This window comes from Tachysurus vachellii, chromosome 23, assembly GCF_030014155.1.
Source record: "Tachysurus vachellii isolate PV-2020 chromosome 23, HZAU_Pvac_v1, whole genome shotgun sequence".
Taxonomy (NCBI): Eukaryota; Metazoa; Chordata; class Actinopteri; order Siluriformes; family Bagridae; genus Tachysurus; species Tachysurus vachellii.
Genome location: NC_083482.1, coordinates 7,650,405 through 7,671,045, shown reverse-complemented (window position 1 = coordinate 7,671,045; position 20,641 = coordinate 7,650,405). Strand labels below are relative to the sequence as shown.

General features: G+C 44.2%; 1 protein-coding gene across 2 annotated transcripts in view; it reads right to left on the bottom strand.

Moving 5' to 3' along the window:
• Window positions 1-20,641, bottom strand: part of adam10a (ADAM metallopeptidase domain 10a) — an 80,144-nt gene that overhangs the window by 18,166 nt on the left and 41,337 nt on the right. For both annotated transcript variants that reach the window (XM_060858872.1, XM_060858873.1), the window contains 2 exons: window positions 9,069-9,187; window positions 5,322-5,480 (listed from right to left, as the gene is read on the bottom strand). In XM_060858872.1, coding sequence (XP_060714855.1) covers window positions 5,322-5,480; window positions 9,069-9,187 — 278 coding nt within the window. The remainder of the gene's footprint in view (window positions 1-5,321; window positions 5,481-9,068; window positions 9,188-20,641) is intronic.

Sequence of the window (20,641 nt, the reverse complement as noted above, 5' to 3'; positions counted from 1 at the left end):
ATGTGAGGCAATACTTTGAGTGAGAGAACTGTGCATGCTAAAAATATTGTCTTGTTAGTGAGTACATCCTCGCCGTCCTGCCTCTCGCACTCACACACGGCTCTCGCAGCTGCTGATCAAAGCAAAGCAAAGCAGACTGCAGAGTGCTGACCTGAAACGCCTGACCATTTATTACCTTTCTAAAAATTTCTTTTTTGCTATTTCTGTCTCTTTCTTTGATGAAACAGGTCTACATGAGAGGTCTACATGACTGCCATCAAAATACACAGGTAAAAAAGACAACACTGCAACGATGCACCACATACAATGTTCAGTTCACAAGCTAGAATGTTTTTCTAGGTAATGTTTGCTTGCTGCATTGATAGGAAAAGAATCGTCTTAGTTCAGCCTAATTTACTTAATGTACTTCATTTACCCAAGATATCGTATCAGCTCCTTATTAACCGCCCAAGTTAGTAAATTAAATACAACTCAGAAGTTAAATAAAACTCAGAAGCTCTCAGAAACGCATCATCCGGAGATCACGAGACAACGCCACAGGCATCCGTGACTGGTTTCATGTGGTAGGAGAATACAGAAGATATGTTTGCCATATCGTGATCTCTAATATAAATGTCTATACATCAACGAGAAAGTTTCTTTTTTAGATTTTAAAAAGGGTGATGGAAAGTAATTTCCACAATCATGTAACATTTAATGTAAATGTCCAGGTAAATTCTGCAAAGAACAAACAAACAAACAAACAGACAAAAACACAACAAAGGCATACTGTGACACATCTTTCATTTTGTTCTGGTGTATTTGGAAGCTGGAATATGAAAGAGTAGGTACTGAAATGCTGTGGGGTTTCTCCACAAGGGGGCAGTAAAGGAAGCAGCACGAGGCTGAGAGAGAAACAGTGTCTGCGTGTGCGTGTGTGCGTGTGTGTGTGTGTGTGAGTGTGCAAGAGAGAGAGAGAGAGAGAGAAACAGAGCATGTGTGTGTGTAACAAAGAGTGAGAGTGTGTGAGAGAGACAGAGGGAGCATGTGTGTGTGTGTGTGTGTGTGTGAGAGAGAGAGAGAGAGAGAGAGAGAGAGAGAGACAAACAGAGCGTGTGTGTGTAACAGAGAGAGAGAGAGTGTGTGAGAGAGAGACAGAGGGAGCATATGTGTGTATGGAAGAGAGAGAGAGAGAGAAACAGAGCATGTGCATGTGTAACAAAGAGTGAGAGTGTGTGAGAGAGAGACAGAGGGAGCATATGTGTGTATGGAAGAGAGAGAGAGAGAGAGAGAGAGAGAGAGAGAGAGAGAGAGAGAGAGCATGTGTGTGTGTGTGTGTGTGTGTGTGTGTGTGTGTGTGTGTGTGAGAGAGAGAGAGAGAGAGAGAGAGAGAGAGAGAGAGACAGACAAACAGAGCGTGTGTGTGTAACAAAGAGAGAGAGTGTGTGAGAGAGAGACAGAGGGAGCATATGTGTGTAAGGAAGAGAGAGAGAGAGAGAGAGAGAGAGAGAGAGAGAGAGAGAGAGAGAGAGAGACAGAGGGAGCATATATGTGCATATGTGTAAGGTAGAGAGAGTGTGTGTGTGTGTGTGTGTGTGTGTGTGAGAGAGAGAGAGAGAGAGAGAGAGCATATATGTGTGTGTGTGTGTGTGTGTGTGTGTGTGTGTGTGTAAAACGAAGAAAGAGTGACTGTGTGTGTGTGAGAGAGAGATAGACAGAGATCTTGGGGTGTTTGGAACGTATTTGATAAAAATGAGTGTTTTAAGGCTCATCTTGAAACAAGTGAAGGATCTTCAGTAGTGTGACGGAGTCTGTTTAATGTACACAAACACAATCATTCCCATTTTGGCTGTAATTGGATCAACAGGTTTCCATGCACTTGAGTAATCTGATTTACACGTCAGCTATTTTTTTTATTTTTTGGCACACGAGGCACCAAAACGTGAGTCTTTGTAACTCATGGACAGACCCGAGAGGAAAGGCGAGTCCAAAAACTCTAAATGTTTTCTGCCTGTTTCTACAGCTGCATGCTCATATACTGAATCATTTAATTAGCAATTATCTTTAAAAGTCTCCAGCAATCTGCTACAACATTAATACCATGTTAATACCACATTAATACCAACGTATCTTCGTCTGGTGATGATGGTGTGTACAAGAGGATCAGATATCAAACAGTCCTGTACATGGAAAAATGTTCAGGGATGCTGAGAAATAAGAAAACAGGAAACATGGTGAAATTTGGACCTAAATAACCGGTGAAGGGAAATGAACATCAGGACTGGTTCTGGGGAAACTGGGAGGGGGTGTCGGCACGTGTGAGTCAGACTAACACACACTGAGCTGTTTTCATCTGATGAGAGCTTGATAAAAAAGGTTTAGAAAACTTGTCCTTTCAGTTCTATGCTCTCTTTAGTGTGAACACATCCCAGGGCTTTATTTCTTGCAAACAATGCATTTCCCAAAGGCTCTGGCTTACCTCTTCTATTTATGACATCTAGTATTAAGATGTGAGTGTGAGTGTGAGTGTGTGTGTGTGTGTGTGTGTGTTTAAATAAAAGATGAAAGCAATCAGCAGTTCACGTTTTCCTGCTTATTTACAAACACCAGGTATTTTGTTTACACGTTTATTTTACTTTTAGGTCAAAACAGAGCAGCATCTCAGTAATAAAGACGTCGACCTTATTATTTATGTGCCTCTGTATGTTTACTCTGATATGGGTGCATGTGATATCTGTGTGGATGGGTGGAGCGTGCAAAGAAACACAAAGAGTCTCTAATATTAAACAGGATATTAACCATGATATAGTTACAGTGCTGTTAGGAAAGGGACAGAACTACATTAGGGTCATAAATGATCCAATCATTACTGCTAATCTCGCTCCGAACAGACAGACACACCCAAAGAGGAGAATACACACACACACACAAACATGCACACGCCCACACGCACGCACACACACACACAAACACGCACGCAAACACGCACGCACACACTCACACACACACGCACGCAAGCACGCGCACACACACACAAACACACGCATGCACGCACACACAAACACACACACCCACACACAAAGACACACACACACAAAGACACACATGCACAAGCACACACACACACACACGCACAAACATACACACACACACAGCCTATCAACTGGAATCTTCAGCCAGAGGAAGACATAAACAAGCCAAATCCCACAGACAAAACACACACTCACACACACTCACACACTACCAGGTGCTGAAACTGGATAAGACAAAATTCTTAAGATGGCCGACAGCACTCTGGTGGACAAAACGTCTAACAAAAGTCTTATAAATTAGCAAAAACTGTATGATTTTCAACATTTTAAAAATACAGCGTATTCTTCTAAACCTAGTGATGTCACATTACATGTATTAACCAAAAAAGCACAGTGACCACAATCCAGTGGCTCTGACCTCACATCATGCAGTCACTTTAGAGGCTGGACCTGAAGCACAAAAAATAATAATCAGCCCTGAACTGGAGTTGAGGATGCTATCATCAGCTTTACACGCACCTTGAGGAGGCAGGCAACACCGTGAGAGTCGGGTTTTCAGACTTCTCTAGTTCTTACAACAAAATACAACCTGCACTGCTAAGCTACAAGCTAAGGACATGCACGTAGATGCTCCTCTGGTGTCCTGGATTATCAACTACCTCACAGTGGGTTGCTGTGAGGCTGCAGAACAACGGGGATCCCTCAGGGGACAGTCCTGTTTCCCTTTCTGTTCACATTCTACACATCAGACTTCAGACACTGCTCACAGTCCTGCCATCTGCAGAGGTTTTTCTGATGACTCTGCTGTTGTAGGTTATATTAGGAAAGGTTAGGATTACAGAAGTGTGGTGGACATCTTTGTGGACTGGTGTGAACAAAATCACCTGAACTCAATGTCACAAAGACAATGTCACTGGATTTTAGATCCCCCAAACCATATCAGCATCATGGGCACCAAGGTGGACACTGGAATGGACCAAAATCAATGATGCACTGTACAAGAAAGGTCAGAGTTGCCTGTACCTCCCGAGGAGACTCAGATCTTTTAATATCTGCAGAACCATGAATACAATATCATACAAGAGCACTTCTGGGGCTAAAACTGTCTCTCTGCTCATACTAAAGCTGCAGCATGTAATGTCTTTTTGTTTAAGGCCTATACTAAACATATAGCTTTATACAGCATAGTTACACTAATCACGCTGCATTTCCTGGTAGTGCAACACATTACTACTGCACGATCATCTCAATTACATCATCCGCTAAACTTGATACACAACCAGACCGTGATGCAAGAAAAGAAAAGTACGGCTCACGCACACTTTCAATTTAAGTAAACGCTTTATTCTGGTCGAGTGTATCCCAGGAGCTCTGGGTATGTGGAAGGAAATACACCCTGAAATAATCCTGGAATTACGTAGCAAAAATACGCACTGTGCTACTACACAGCCTGAAAACTGCAGCTCATAGAACATATCCAAAAACATCAGCCAAGGTCTAAGATTGTGTTGAGGTTGCGAGCATTTATAAGCAAGTCGATTAGTCCAAATTAACTAGCTTGTTGAACATTGTGGATAAATTCCATTAGCTCCGTTTTATTGTGCTTGGATTTCAGAACAAGCGTAACAAAAATAAGCAACTGACTCGTATCTATCATTAGTGTCAACAGAAATAATTTCTGTTTTCCTTTTCAACAGGTACATTCATGACAAACATCCAATTACACCATATTCACTGAATGATGACAACATGCTAGCAGCATGAGCATTCACTGCTGTTGGATTTTGACTACAGAGTCTCAGCTCCTCATGATTAAGGTAAGAAAGTTTCATGATTAGAATAAGAACCAATACCAGAAAGGGGGAAATCTAGTCTCAGTCTCACTGCATCTACTTGTATCACAAGATACTATTTACATCTTTTGTAAGTTTGTTCACGTCTTTTTTTATTTGTATTTATTATCCAACGCCTGTTTAGAAGAAAGAAGGGAAATTTCTTAGTTACAAAACAAGTTAAATCTAAATGATTGCGTTCACACCGTCAGATCTTGAGAAAGAAAAAGGATTGTACTGAGTCCTGTGTGTCATTTGTAGGTGAAAAGAGATCGGCAGCAATGTGAATAGAAACAAAGTGATTCGCAAAAAGATCAGATTTGTGTTCATACAAGTAACATTTAGGGAAAATTGAGAAATCGCTTGTGCCATTTTAGCGCTTAACACTGATGTTGTCCTAATGTCGAGTTGATTCTGGGTACAACCAAGATGTGTGACACATATACACACACACACACACACACACACACACACTCACCGATGTCATCCTCATGGTAGATGACTGAGTGATAGGGAACTTTTCGCTCTTTGAGGTATCGCTCAGCCGGTTCCACGTAGTACATTCCAGCATGACTCTGAATGAAGCCCTCAAACTTTCCATCCACAATAGAACCGTGCGTCAGAGTGCCTTTCTCTCCTGAGGAAAAAACACACACATTAATACATACATTAACATGGGTTAGGATGTCAACAAGCCAGGCTTCAATCTCTTCATTCAGATTGAGTTTCTGTAAAACCCACGCATACTCAAATAGAGTTTCTCTTTATTGAGCCAGGGGAAAAAAAAATATTCCTGATGTGAATTTTCCTGATCATCCTGCAAATGTAAGTCATATTCAAAGCTGAAATATTGAACGCAGACATCATACAGTACACCAGCTCAGATATGTTCTGTACCTTCTCAACGAAAAGAAGTATGATTTCAGAGTGGCACATGCTTTCATTATAAAACAAAACCTTTTTTATTGTTCTTTTCTCAAGATACTTTTCATTAGAAAGGCTCTTTACTTTTAACCACAGCGATCATCAAACAGTGAACGAAAACTACTAAGGAGCCTGGAAATAAAAAGTTCATTTGCTGTTCCAAATGTTTCTGTAAACCCGAACGCACGCAGCACTATGAGGCCAGATGGCAGGCAGACAGGACGTTCCTCCTGAGGATGTAAAATCTGCTGGAGTTAGTCAGTTTGAAGGGGTTCTTGTCTCAAAATCTGCTTCATATGAGATAACTGTTTCACACACACAAGCACACACCCCCGGTGACCTTCAGATCTGCCTCATAACAAACGCTCTAATGAGATTCAAAAACCCTGCTAATGTCACTGATAATCAAAGCAGAAATCTTTGAAGAAGAAGAAGAAGAAGAAGAAGAAGAAGAAGAAGAAGCTCTCTCTCTCATTTATAGTCTGTCCAAACTTTTCAGCAGAATAACTAGTCTTAAAATCTGTAAAACTGGAAGGTGAAGCAGATTGTGTGGAGTAAGTAAACTGCAGCACAATGACTGTGTCTGCTGGCAGGAAGACAGAGAGAAAGACTCTCATGTGATTCTCTAGATGTTTTTTACATCTGTTCTCAGTTCTGCAGTCAAAAGCGTAAGCAAATACGGTCCCAAGTGGCACAGCCAAGAACCCTGCTGACCCGCAGCATGCTGATCCTAAGTGCTGAGAAACTCTGAACATAATGTTTATTAAGGCAGGAGGAGAATATTTTTATTATTTTTGTGAGAACCTGCCGGTTTTCTGCCGCTCTGATAACGCAGCGTGACACTGCTAGTGCGGTTATAACGGTGTTTAGAAGGGGGAAAATAAAATTCTCTGATCTGACGCATTAAAAGAAATGACGAGCGCGATGGTACATGAGCAGAGAGTACGGGAGATCAACGAGCCGGACAGCCTAAAGGACTAAAGCCCTGCTGCATCGCTGTCTTTAAGTGATGACTTGAGAGCGAAATCCCACTGCATCACTTTCAGCAGGTAGTCAATCAGCATTGTGGGTAATGAGAAGTGAAAAAAGAAGAAAAAATGTCAACTCAAAACTTCAATAGGAAATAAACCTCGGATGCCGCTGATCAATACGAAAAGGGATACTTGTGGTCAGTCATGATGGCTGTAAACCATCAAAGTTTAAAGAGTGAAACTGATTCAGCTTTACATCCTAAATATAGGAATATTGTAGGACTGAGGAAACATGGTGTGAACTAGAAATAATATATACTCAGAGGAGCCACAAGAGATTTCTGTGCTTTAGAGAGTCAGCACCCGGAGCAGAAGAGCCGCCAGATCTCTCCTACTCACTTCCTCCCATTACTCTTACCCTTTCTTTTTTCTGTTCATTCGCTCCAGCACTGATGGAGATCTATAGGAAAGTGATGCATACATGCAGTGCCGTGCCTGCTACATCACTGCAACTCTATAATAATATATAATATAATATATAATACTAATTAGGCCACAGTGCCTGAATCCTAAACCAGCTGATTAAAAGTTTTTTGTTTATATATATATATATATCATATCATTTCTTATAACTTAAATCTTTGCCTTCTTTTTATCTAAATGGACAACCGCCAGACAACCATCACATAATTCTCCCCCTCCCCCCTCCCTCTCTCTATCCCTCCCTCTCTCTCTCTCTCTCTCTCCCTCCCTCCTTCTCTCTCTCTCTCTCCCTCTCTCTCCCTCCCTCTCTCTCTCTCCCTCCCTCTCTCTCCCTCCCTCTCTCCCTCCCTCTCTCTCTCTCCCTCCCTCCGTCTCTCCCTCCCTCCTTCTCTCCCTCCCTCCTTCTCTCCCTCCCTCCTTCTCTCTATCTCCCTCCCTCCTTCTCTCCCTCCCTCCCTCTCTCACTCCCTCCCTCTCTCTCCCTCCCTCTCTAAATGACAATAAATGTCAGAAGTCCTGTGCATCATTTACAAACTGTCTCAAATCAGTTATGTGAAAAGACTCTCTGTCTGTCTCTCTGTCTGTCTGTCTGTCTGTCTGTCTGTCTGTCTCTCTCTCCGTCTCTCTCTCGTTCTTTCTTTCTCTCTCTCTCGTTCTTTCTCTCTCTTTCCCTTTGTCTCTCTCTCTCTGTCATTTTTTCTTTCTCTCTCTTTCTCTCTGTCTCTCTCTCGCTCTCTTTCAAAGTCAAGCAGCAGTGCGAGCTCTGTAATGTGTGCAGGAACCCTGCAGCTCCAGAAATGACTATGACTCCAGAAAGAAGATGCTAATGAATAGGAAAGCGATGGCAATTTCACAGCCAGATTTAATAGAAATGCTCAAACTGTTTGCACTTGCTATTGCGCTAACACAATCAGTGGCTGGAACATGACTAATGCTTTCACCCAAACTCAGGCCATCTGAATAATTTGTACTTCGGTGTGGCAGGCTGCCATTTAACAAACTTGACTCAGGCGGCTGATGAGATACGAGGCGTGCTGCAGTGAATTGCAGCCAATTGCGTTTGTCAAAAGTCTGGTCCTCATCAGGGAAGAGAAGATTCAGGATAAGAAAACGTGCAAGTTGTGCACCAAGTGAGACATAATGTAAACAGGACATAATGCAAACAGAGGGGTAAGTGAGACTGTACAGGGTACAAAATATGACGTCAAATTCAGGCGTGTCCACCAAAAGAAGATTCAGAGTGCGGAGCATTGAGCCAATTTACACACGCACATATGTATGTCTGTCTGTGTGTGTGTAAAAGAGTGATAAAGTCTAATAATAATAAAAATAAATAAACAAATGATACTCGTTTTTGATTCTCTAAGGTCTTGCCTTGTCTAGTAATCTTCATTCTAGTCCATGCAGCTTAATGAAAGTGTAGCACCATATTTGGAAAGGAGACTAACACTGTGCTAAGCAGTGATGCTGTGTTTAGTTCTGCTGTGTAATGTAAACAATAACCAAATCTCACAGACTTCTTTTTATTTTCTCTCTCTCTCGTCCTGCTGTTAGTGAAGTGCACACAGGATGTTTCCACCAAGAGATCTGGAGCACAGAGGAGAAAATGAGGACATCTCTCGCTTTCTCTCTCTCCCTCCCTCTCTCTATCTCTCCCTCCCTCCCTCTCTCCCTCTCTCTATCTCTCTCTTCCTCCCTCTCTCTCTCCCTCCCTCTCTCTATCTCTCTCACACACACAGATTGCTAGCCCTGAGTTATGAATTCAGTTATCTGTCTCAGTCATGGTAGCACATTAGCTTATCTGTGTGTGTGTGTTTGTGTGTGTGAGTGTTGTGAAAGGAACTGACCAAAGAGCTCTCCGCTGTAAATATGTGAGGTGTCGACCAGCGTCTCCTGTCCAGAGATCTCAACCTTCAGGTCTGGGGCAAACAGAGAAGTGTCCCTCCTCATACGCAGGTTAAAATGTCTGTGAGAGAGAGAGAGAGAGAGAGAGAGAGAGAGAGAGAGAGAGAGAGAGAGAGAGAGAGAGAGAGAGAGAGAGAGAGAGAGAGAGAGAGAGAGAGAGAGAGAGTTATTTGTATTTCTTGTTTACTTGCATTATTTGCATTGTAAATAATGTGACTGGTAACATCTGTGTAATTAAAGCATCATTAACCTAAAATACATAGAAAGAGAGAGATAGACACACAGTGAGAGACACAAACTGTGAGAAGAGAGACAGAGAGAGATACACAGTGAGGAGTCACACACACAGTGAGAGACAGAGTCACACACACAGTGAGAGAGAGAGACACACACACAGTGAGAGAGAGAGACACACACACAGTGAGAGAGAGAGACACACACAGTGAGAGACAGAGTCACACACACAGTGAGAGAGAGAGACACACACACACAATGAGAGAGAGACACACACACACAGTGAGAGAGAGAGAGAGAGAGAGAGAGAGAGAGAGACACACACAGTGAGAGACAGAGTCACACACACAGTGCGAGACAGAGTCACACACAGTGCGAGACAGAGTCACACACACAGTGCGAGACAGAGTCACACACACAGTGCGAGACAGAGTCACACACACAGTGCGAGACAGAGTCACACACACAGTGCGAGACAGAGTCACACACACAGTGCGAGACAGAGTCACACACACAGTGCGAGACAGAGTCACACACACAGTGCGAGACAGAGTCACACACACAGTGCGAGACAGAGTCACACACACAGTGCGAGACAGAGTCACACACACAGTGCGAGACAGAGTCACACACACAGTGCGAGACAGAGTCACACACACAGTGCGAGACAGAGTCACACACACAGTGCGAGACAGAGTCACACACACAGTGCGAGACAGAGTCACACACACAGTGCGAGACAGAGTCACACACACAGTGCGAGACAGAGTCACACACACAGTGCGAGACAGAGTCACACACACAGTGCGAGACAGAGTCACACACACAGTGCGAGACAGAGTCACACACACAGTGCGAGACAGAGTCACACACACAGTGCGAGACAGAGTCACACACACAGTGCGAGACAGAGTCACACACACAGTGCGAGACAGAGTCACACACACAGTGCGAGACAGAGTCACACACACAGTGCGAGACAGAGTCACACACACAGTGCGAGACAGAGTCACACACACAGTGCGAGACAGAGTCACACACACAGTGCGAGACAGAGTCACACACACAGTGCGAGACAGAGTCACACACACAGTGCGAGACAGAGTCACACACACAGTGCGAGACAGAGTCACACACACAGTGCGAGACAGTGTCACACACACAGTGCGAGACAGAGTCACACACACAGTGCGAGACAGAGTCACACACACACAGTGAGAGACAGAGTCACACACACAGTGAGAGACAGAGTCACACACACAGTGAGAGACAGAGTCGCACACACAGTGAGTGACAGAGTCACACACACAGTGAGAGACAGAGTCGCACACACAGTGAGAGGCAGAGTCGCACACACAGTGAGAGACAGAGTCGCACACACAGTGAGAGGCAGAGTCGCACACACAGTGAGACAGAGTCACACACAGTGAGAGACAGCGTCACACAGTGAGAGACAGTGTCACACAGTGAGAGACAGCGTCACACACACAGTGAGAGACAGCGTCACACACACAGTGAGAGACAGCGTCACACACACAGTGAGAGACAGCGTCACACACACACAGTGAGAGAGAGACATACACACAGTGAGAGAGAGAGAGAGACACACACAGTGAGTGAGAGCGACACACACAGTGAGAGAGAGAGACACACACAGTGAGAGAGACACACACAGTGAGAGACAGCATCACACACACAGTGAGAGAGAGACACACACAGTGAGAGAGACACACAATGAGAGAGACACACACAGTGAGAGAGAGACACACAATGAGAGACACACAGTGAGAGAGACACACACAGTGAGAGAGAGCCACACAATGAGAGACACACACACAGTGAGACAGCATCACACACACACAGTGAGAGAGACACACACAGTGAGAGAGAGACACAGTGAGAGAGAGACTCACACAGTGAGAGAGACACACACAGTGAGAGAGAGCCACACAATGAGAGACACACACACAGTGAGAGACAGCATCACACACACACAGTGAGAGAGACACACACAGTGAGAGAGAGCCACACAATGAGAGACACACACACAGTGAGAGACAGCATCACACACACACAGTGAGAGAGACACACACAGTGAGAGAGAGACACAGTGAGAGAGAGACTCACACAGTAAGAGACAGAGTCACACACACAGTGAGAGAGAGAGAGAGACACACACAGTGAGAGACAGGGTCACACACAGTGAGAGAGAGACACACACACACAGTGAGAGACAGAGTCATACACACAGTGAGAGAGAGAGAGAGAGAGAGAGAGAGAGAGAGAGAGACACACACAGTGAGAGACAGAGTCATACACACAGTGAGAGAGAGAGAGAGACACACACACAGTGAGAGAGAGAGACACACATTGAAAGAACAAGAGACACACACAGTGAGAGAACACAAGAGTGAAACATAGCGAGACAAAGAGAGACCCACAAACTGGGAGGACTAGAGAGAGACACAGAGTGAGGGACAGAGAGACTCACACAATGAGAGGAGAAGAAGAAGAAGAAGAAGAAGAAGAAGAATTTGTATCTGTATTTGTACAGGGGACTGCAGAGTGTTGGCAGGAACTGCAATGTTTCCATTTCCCTGAACACTACTACATTTCCCATCATGCCCTGACTCGTTATCTGGCAGAGAAATTCTCATTCATTAAACTCAGAAGCCTTCGTCCTGATAAAAAGGATTGATTCTAAATCTAATGGCGGCTTTCTAATGGGGTTAATGTTGATCTTGTGGCCGCTCGATATGCCGTAAAGTGTATGAATAATTGCCGTATTCCAGATTCCATCGTCTCCCTAATTTAATCAGAGTGGGTGGAGCTAATGTAACCTCATCTATAAGAAGACTGCAAACTATTTAGCAAACTTTCAGTCTGAAATGTTATTTTATGACACTGAATTCTACACAAGGGCATGCAGTGTAAATACTGAGCATATGACGCAACAATAACGTTTATAAAACGTTATAGTAAAATAATTACAGAGCTTTTTCCGGTAATTGGAAATGATCCATCTGTGGTGGATAAAAAAAAATATCCTGTTTCCTGTAATATCACTTCTCAATAAAATATATTTGTGCAAAAATAATATACACATATACTATATTACCAAACGTTACCAAAACATCGACTTCAGGTGTTCTATTCACTTCCATGGCCACAGGTATATAAATCATGCGCCTAGACTGCGACTACATACATTTATGAAAGAATGGGTCGCTCTTATTAGCTCAGACACTGTGTGTGTGACTCTGTCTCTCACTGTGTGTGTGACTCTGTCTCTCACTGTGTGTGTGACTCTGTCTCTCACTGTGTGTGTGACTCTGTCTCTCACTGTGTGTGTGACTCTGTCTCTCACTGTGTGTGTGACTCTGTCTCTCACTGTGTGTGTGACTCTGTCTCTCACTGTGTGTGTGACTCTGTCTCTCACTGTGTGTGTGACTCTGTCTCTCACTGTGTGTGTGACTCTGTCTCTCACTGTGTGTGTGACTCTGTCTCTCACTGTGTGTGTGACTCTGTCTCTCACTGTGTGTGTGACTCTGTCTCGCACTGTGTGTGTGACTCTGTCTCGCACTGTGTGTGTGACTCTGTCTCGCACTGTGTGTGTGACTCTGTCTCGCACTGTGTGTGTGACTCTGTCTCGCACTGTGTGTGTGACTCTGTCTCGCACTGTGTGTGTGAGACTCTGTCTCGCACTGTGTGTGTGACTCTGTCTCTCACTGTGTGTGTGACTCTGTCTCTCACTGTGTGTGTGACTCTGTCTCGCACTGTGTGTGTGACTCTGTCTCGCACTGTGTGTGTGACTCTGTCTCGCACTGTGTGTGTGACTCTGTCTCGCACTGTGTGTGTGACTCTGTCTCGCACTGTGTGTGTGACTCTGTCTCGCACTGTGTGTGTGACTCTGTCTCTCACTGTGTGTGTGACTCTGTCTCTCACTGTGTGTGTGACTCTGTCTCGCACTGTGTGTGTGACTCTGTCTCGCACTGTGTGTGTGACTCTGTCTCTCACTGTGTGTGTGACTCTGTCTCTCACTGTGTGTGTGACTCTGTCTCTCACTGTGTGTGTGACTCTGTCTCTCACTGTGTGTGTGACTCTGTCTCTCACTGTGTGTGTGACTCTGTCTCTCACTGTGTGTGTGACTCTGTCTCTCACTGTGTGTGTGACTCTGTCTCTCACTGTGTGTGTGACTCTGTCTCTCACTGTGTGTGTGACTCTGTCTCTCACTGTGTGTGTGACTCTGTCTCTCACTGTGTGTGTGACTCTGTCTCTCACTGTGTGTGTGACTCTGTCTCTCACTGTGTGTGTGACTCTGTCTCTCACTGTGTGTGTGTGACTCTGTCTCTCACTGTGTGTGTGTGACTCTGTCTCGCACTGTGTGTGTGACTCTGTCTCGCACTGTGTGTGTGACTCTGTCTCGCACTGTGTGTGACTCTGTCTCGCACTGTGTGTGTGACTCTGTCTCGCACTGTGTGTGTGACTCTGTCTCGCACTGTGTGTGTGACTCTGTCTCTCACTGTGTGTGTGACTCTGTCTCTCACTGTGTGTGTGACTCTGTCTCTCACTGTGTGTGTGTGACTCTGTCTCTCACTGTGTGTGTGTGACTCTGTCTCTCACTGTGTGTGTGTGACTCTGTCTCTCACTGTGTGTGTGTGACTCTGTCTCTCACTGTGTGTGTGTGACTCTGTCTCTCACTGTGTGTGTGTGACTCTGTCTCGCACTGTGTGTGTGACTCTGTCTCGCACTGTGTGTGTGACTCTGTCTCGCACTGTGTGTGTGACTCTGTCTCGCACTGTGTGTGCGACTCTGTCTCTCACTGTGTGTGCGACTCTGTCTCTCACTGTGTGTGTGACTCTGTCTCTCACTGTGTGTGTGACACTGTCTCTCACTGTGTGTGCGACTCTGTCTCTCACTGTGTGTGCGACTCTGTCTCTCACTGTGTGTGCGACTCTGTCTCTCACTGTGTGTGCGACTCTGTCTCTCACTGTGTGTGCGACTCTGTCTCTCACTGTGTGTGCGACTCTGTCTCTCACTGTGTGTGCGACTCTGTCTCTCACTGTGTGTGCGACTCTGTCTCTCACTGTGTGTGCGACTCTGTCTCTCACTGTGTGTGCGACTCTGTCTCTCACTGTGTGTGCGACTCTGTCTCTCACTGTGTGTGCGACTCTGTCTCTCACTGTGTGTGCGACTCTGTCTCTCACTGTGTGTGCGACTCTGTCTCTCACTGTGTGTGCGACTCTGTCTCTCACTGTGTGTGCGACTCTGTCTCTCACTGTGTGTGCGACTCTGTCTCTCACTGTGTGTGCGACTCTGTCTCTCACTGTGTGTGCGACTCTGTCTCTCACTGTGTGTGCGACTCTGTCTCTCACTGTGTGTGCGACTCTGTCTCTCACTGTGTGTGTGACTCTGTCTCGCACTGTGTGTGTGACTCTGTCTCGCACTGTGTGTGTGACTCTGTCTCTCACTGTGTGTGTGACTCTGTCTCTCACTGTGTGTGTGACTCTGTCTCTCATTGTGTGTGTGACTCTGTCTCTCATTGTGTGTGTGACTCTGTCTCTCATTGTGTGTGTGACTCTGTCTCGCACTGTGTGTGTGACTCTGTCTCTCACTGTGTGTGTGACTCTGTCTGTGAATTTAAGCTTGGTACTGTAACAGCTACAGGCCTCCAAACTTCGTGTGGCCTTCTGATTCCCTCACGAACAGTGCGAAGAGAGCTTCATGGAACGTGTTTCCATTGCCGAGCAGCTGCATCCATGCCTTACACCCCCGAGTGCAATGTAAAGCGGCAGGTGCAGTGGTATATAGCACACCGACGCTGTACTCTAGAGCATTCGAGACGTGCTTTCTGGAGTGACGAATCAAGCTTCTCTGTCTGGCAATCCGATGGACGAGTCTGTGTTCAGCAGTTGCCAGAAGAACGATATTCGCCTGACTGCATTGTGTCAATTGTAAAGTTTGGTGGAAGAGGGATTATGGTATGGGATTGTTTTTTAGGTTGGGCTTGACCCCACAGTTCCAGTGATATGAACCCATAATGCTTCAGCCATACAAGACATTTTGGACAATTTCATGCGCTCAACAATGTGAGGATGTCCCCTTCCTGTTCCAACATGACTGCTCACCAGCGCACAAAGCAAAGTAGATAAAGAGTTGAAGCTGTTATAGCTGCAAAGTTTGGGAAAACTTCATATTAAACCCTACAGATTAAGAATGTGATGCATCCCAAGAGGTCTTAGCAATACAATGTATGTGTTTGTTGTATTTTCTATAATATAGCCTTGTGGTTGTCAACAATTAATTGATGAATGCTCATTAATGTCACAGCACGAATCGATCAAGGAAACTGTCAGCCTTATACAAATGTTTCATATTCTGCACTAATCTCTCTGGGACTTTAAGAGCTCTAAAGAGCTACTACTTGTTCTTTGGTGTGAAGCACAGCGGTAGTTAGAACACAGCTTGGAGACAGCAGCTTATAGGATGCTGTAAAATACACTAGCAATGATTCTGTGCTGTACGCCGGCAAATAAATGGGATGAGGATTAATGAGGGGAGCAATCACTGTGAGCAAGAGATCAGCAGTTTGTTTAGATGGAAGACACACACACACACACACACACACACACACACACACGACTGCATATACAGACACAGTTGTCAAGTGTTACATAGCTGAACCCTCTGAATGTGTGTGTGAGTGTGTGTACTGAGACAGAGTCTCATCAGGAGATTCACACACACATACACACACCGCTCTTTTTGAGAAGAGAAGTAGTAAGAAAATATTTGAAGTAAGTAAACAGCTGAATAATTTTTAAGGCTGCTCATTATAAACCACAAGAGCCCCTGATAGGTTAATTAAAAGCCCGCAATTTACAGACAGACTGAACCACTTGTGCATAACCTACTGCCTTAGCTTTAATCAAGACATACACATGCACACAATCTCACACACACACACAAAGACACACACAGGCACTCAGAGACACAGACAAAGATACACACACAGATGCACACAAAGTCACAGAAAAAGAGACACACGCATGTGCACACACACAAACAGGCACTTAGAGACACAGACAAAGACACACACATGCTGGCACTCAGAGACACAGACAAAGATACACACACAGATGCACACACAGCCACAGAAAAAGAGACACACGCATGTGCACACACACAAACAGGCACTTAGAGACAGACAAAGATACACACGCATGTGCACACACAAACAGGCACTTAGAGACACAGACAAAGACACACACATGCAGGCACTCAGAGACACAGACAAAGATACACACACAGATGCACACAAAGCCACAGAAAAAGAGACACATGCATGTGCACACACACAAACAGACACACACACAGACAAAGACACACCTACTCACGCACACAGACACAGACAAAGACAAAGACAAATGCACACACACACACACACACACACACACACATGCATGCACACACAAAAAACAAAATAGTAGAGTTAACATATTAAAGTTGTTCAGAAATAAGCAAGTTCCTGTAGAGACGACGGCCAGTGAAGTGTTTGAGTATGAGATGAACATCACCAAGACATTTCCTCCTAAAAAGTTCATTATTTTCACACATCAGGATGCTAATCACCAGCGAGTGAAGTTAAGAAAGACAAACATTACTGTGAAGTTCTTAAAGCACTGGACACTAGTGTGATTAGAGTAATGCAGTGCTGACTAGACAAATCCCTCGTGTCACTCAACAAGTAATCAGTACTTATCCATCATATTACTGTATGCTGGTCATTGTGACGTTACCATGTGTTTTATCATTAGTGACGTGTGCATGTTGTTTTTCCGGGAATGAGCGATGACAGCTGTTGCTTCTAGAAGGTTCTTTAAGAATGACTCATAACTTCCCACATGCTTAACATTACAGGCAACAACATAACGGTTATAACAGTCTAATGGAAACACTCTCGCTCTCTCTGTCTCTCTCTCTCCCTCTGTCTCTCTCCCTCGGTCTCTCTCTCTCTCCCCCTGTCTCTGTCTCTTTCTGTCTCTCTCTCCCCCTCTGTCTCTCTCTCCCCCTCTGTCTCTCTCTCCCCCTCTGTCTCTCTCTCCCCCTCTGTCTCTCTCTCCCCCTCTGTCTCTCTCTCCCCCTCTGTCTCTCTCTCCCCCTCTGTCTCTCTCTCCCCCTCTGTCTCTGTTTCTCTCTCCCTCTCAATCTCTGTCTCTCTCTCCCTCTGTCTCTCTCTCCCCCTCCGTCTCCCCCCCTCTCATACACACACCCCTGACAGACAGACAGAAAGATAGAAAGAAAGACAGAAAGATGAACAATTCAGAAAATGAACTGTAGAGAAAAAATAAGAGCGAGAGAAAAGGATTATATCATAAGAGACAAAACAGCATCACCACCAAACCTTACTTGGACATGATTACTATGTCCTTTTCTCTCCCTCTCTCCCTCTCTCCCTCGTTCCTGTGAACGAGCACATTAATAGGAACCAGAGATTTGTCTTGTCTGTGTTATTAAACTCAGGAAATGTTGATTTTGCTTGTCAGTGACTGATAGACTGAGAAACTGCACTTCACGGTTAGGTTCCATCCAACGCTGCTTTTAGCCACACCCTGTTACAGGATTCTACACTTCCTGTTCTGTCAAACACACAATGGTACGAGAGGTTTATGAGTTTATAAAGAGAGGCAGGTAAAGTCAGCGGATCCCAATTCAAGAGCCACAAAGGCAGGAGAGGAATCTTAACAAAGAAACAAAGGAAAATGAACCAATGGGAATGGCTCGAAGGGAAACGGTATTGCTTAAAAATACTGAGCTACTTCAAAAATGTCCAAAATAAGAACTCTTGAAGAATGTTAAACAGGTAGTCGCTTCATCGATGAAACTATCTGCACAAGTCTAGCTCTGACTGACGACCTCGGCTTTTATGTTTTTTAGATAATTTTGAATTATTCAAGCCCATAACTGTCCCTTCGAGCTTTTCATGCTATTATGCCTGTTGTGCACAAACACAAACACACACGTTTTCTTTACATCCGTTACTGCTTCAGATACAAAAGGCCGATATTTGATTTGATTTTAATCTTTAAAAGCAGACAAGAAGGAGACAGCTAGAAATGTGTGTTGTACACTTTCAAGCTTTATGTCTGAACAGACACAAACATACCGAGAGTGGAAAACATCTCCAGATGTTCTAAGCACTACAGATACAGCTGATCGGTTTCGGGAAAAGAAATGTCTACACAGTTTGTGTTCACTCGTCCTTTTAGATAAAACGGTCTGTATATGACGGACACCGTACGCTGAAACATTTTTATCTCCGAGTCTGACAGGTCTGAGTCGAGTACATTGTCTGAACGTGAACATGACAATCGCACACCACAGGCTCCTAGACATGCTTCATAGATTGTGTTATCGTGGAATTTCTGGAGCTGTTGTTCTTTCATGTGTCCACTACAAAAGGCGTAAAGTGACAATGTTTTATATGCAACATTTTTAGCCACGGAAAAGACTTTTAAAGATATTTATCCACAATACACACGGTCATAAAGAAAGTACGCAGTCTGAGGAAAAGGCACGTGGTTGAGAGCCGGGTTGCGAATGGAGGGAGGAGCTGGGAAAAGTATAGGAATATATAAGAGTCTACATCAAAATACACATTAATGTGTATTTTGTGTTATAGTGAGCTGCAGAAAGGATAAAGTGGGAGAGGAGAGAGAGAGAGAGAGAGAAACCCTCACACACTCAAACACTGTACATGTTTTTATTTTATTTACCTGTGTAGTAAAAATGATACGTTTCTAACCGTGTGGCCCTTTAGAGTTATTTTGATGGCACGAGCAGAACCTACACAATATTAGACGAGTGTCTTTATTGCAACTGTATCATTAACACAGTGCACCGATATGATCTAAACAAGATTTAAAATGATCTTATTGGGAAAAAATCCCATATTCAGCTATAAAAGGTCCAGATTTTGGACATAAAAAGACAGACGCTTGTGTCTATTCAGTGGAGCATCAATACAGACTAAAGCACAACCAGGAAAAACAGCAATAAACAACTCTGGATTACAGTGTCAGACTCACACTCAACGACCAGACTCATCAATCAGGAAGTACGATGGCCAGTATGTGTGTGTGTCTGTGTGAGTGTGTGTTACAGGCGGGGAGTTCCCAGAACAATCAATTACCCAGGGAGCTCTAAAAGCCAACAAGGCCGCTCTCATTCCCAGAGTTCTCCATTGTGTGTGAGCGGCTCGGTTTTCAGGAGCGACTCGGAGTCTCCATTTACAGCCACCGACACTCCCAATCCAATTACACAGCACTCAGCACCAGCAACCACCCTCACAACAACACACAGGAATTAATGGCCTCCTCTCTGTGTCTACTACGAGGAGTTTAACTCGAGTGTAATCACAGAAAGAAAGGGAATCTCACCACGCCAGCGCTCTAAAGCTTTTAGAGCTTTTCTCTCACAGAGAGAAAGCCACTTAATGGCGATGATAACCACGTGAGTTTATGCAATTATCTAAAATACTGACACCTTTTGGAACTCGAGGTTAAGATAAGAAAACAAAATTTAACTTGAACTACGGATGCTACGTATACTACAGCACGAGAGAGAATTCTCTATTCTGATTGGTTAAAACAGCTCTGATGATCATTAGTAACATTAGTAACATTAGTTTCCATAGCAACAAGTCAGTTATAGGAACTTTTACAATGGAAACTTGACATAATATAAACCAGGTTAGATTATGCCTGGGTGAAGGGGATGTTTATGCAACATGAAAGGAAGGAGTCTTCAGTGTCGCTGCTTTGTGAGCTTTTTTTTTTGTTTGTTTTATTAACTTCAATAGACAGAAATTTATAGGCTGGTAAAGAAACGCGTGTTTGTAGCTGATAAAATGTAAATGATAACAGGAACTAAACTGTTCTGCAGCCGTTCCATGAAACATGGAACCTAATTATAAAAGTCATTCAATGTAAAATAAAAATTGTTGTATAAAGATTTAAAACCCATAAAGACGTGCTGTTTGTGTAATGAACATGTTCACGAATCATCAGCTAAGTGATAGCAGTGTGTCTGATTTGTATCAGCTGCATGACTCTGACTCACAAAAACATGCTGGCAGGTGAATAAGCTACAGAAAAGTGGAAAGAGACAACAAAAATGGTGCATGGTGACTTGTAAGGATTGTCCTGCGAGTGTGTGCACGCGCGTGTGTGAGAGATGACACTTTGACCCGAGAAAGGGTCTGAGTGAGTAATAAAGTGTG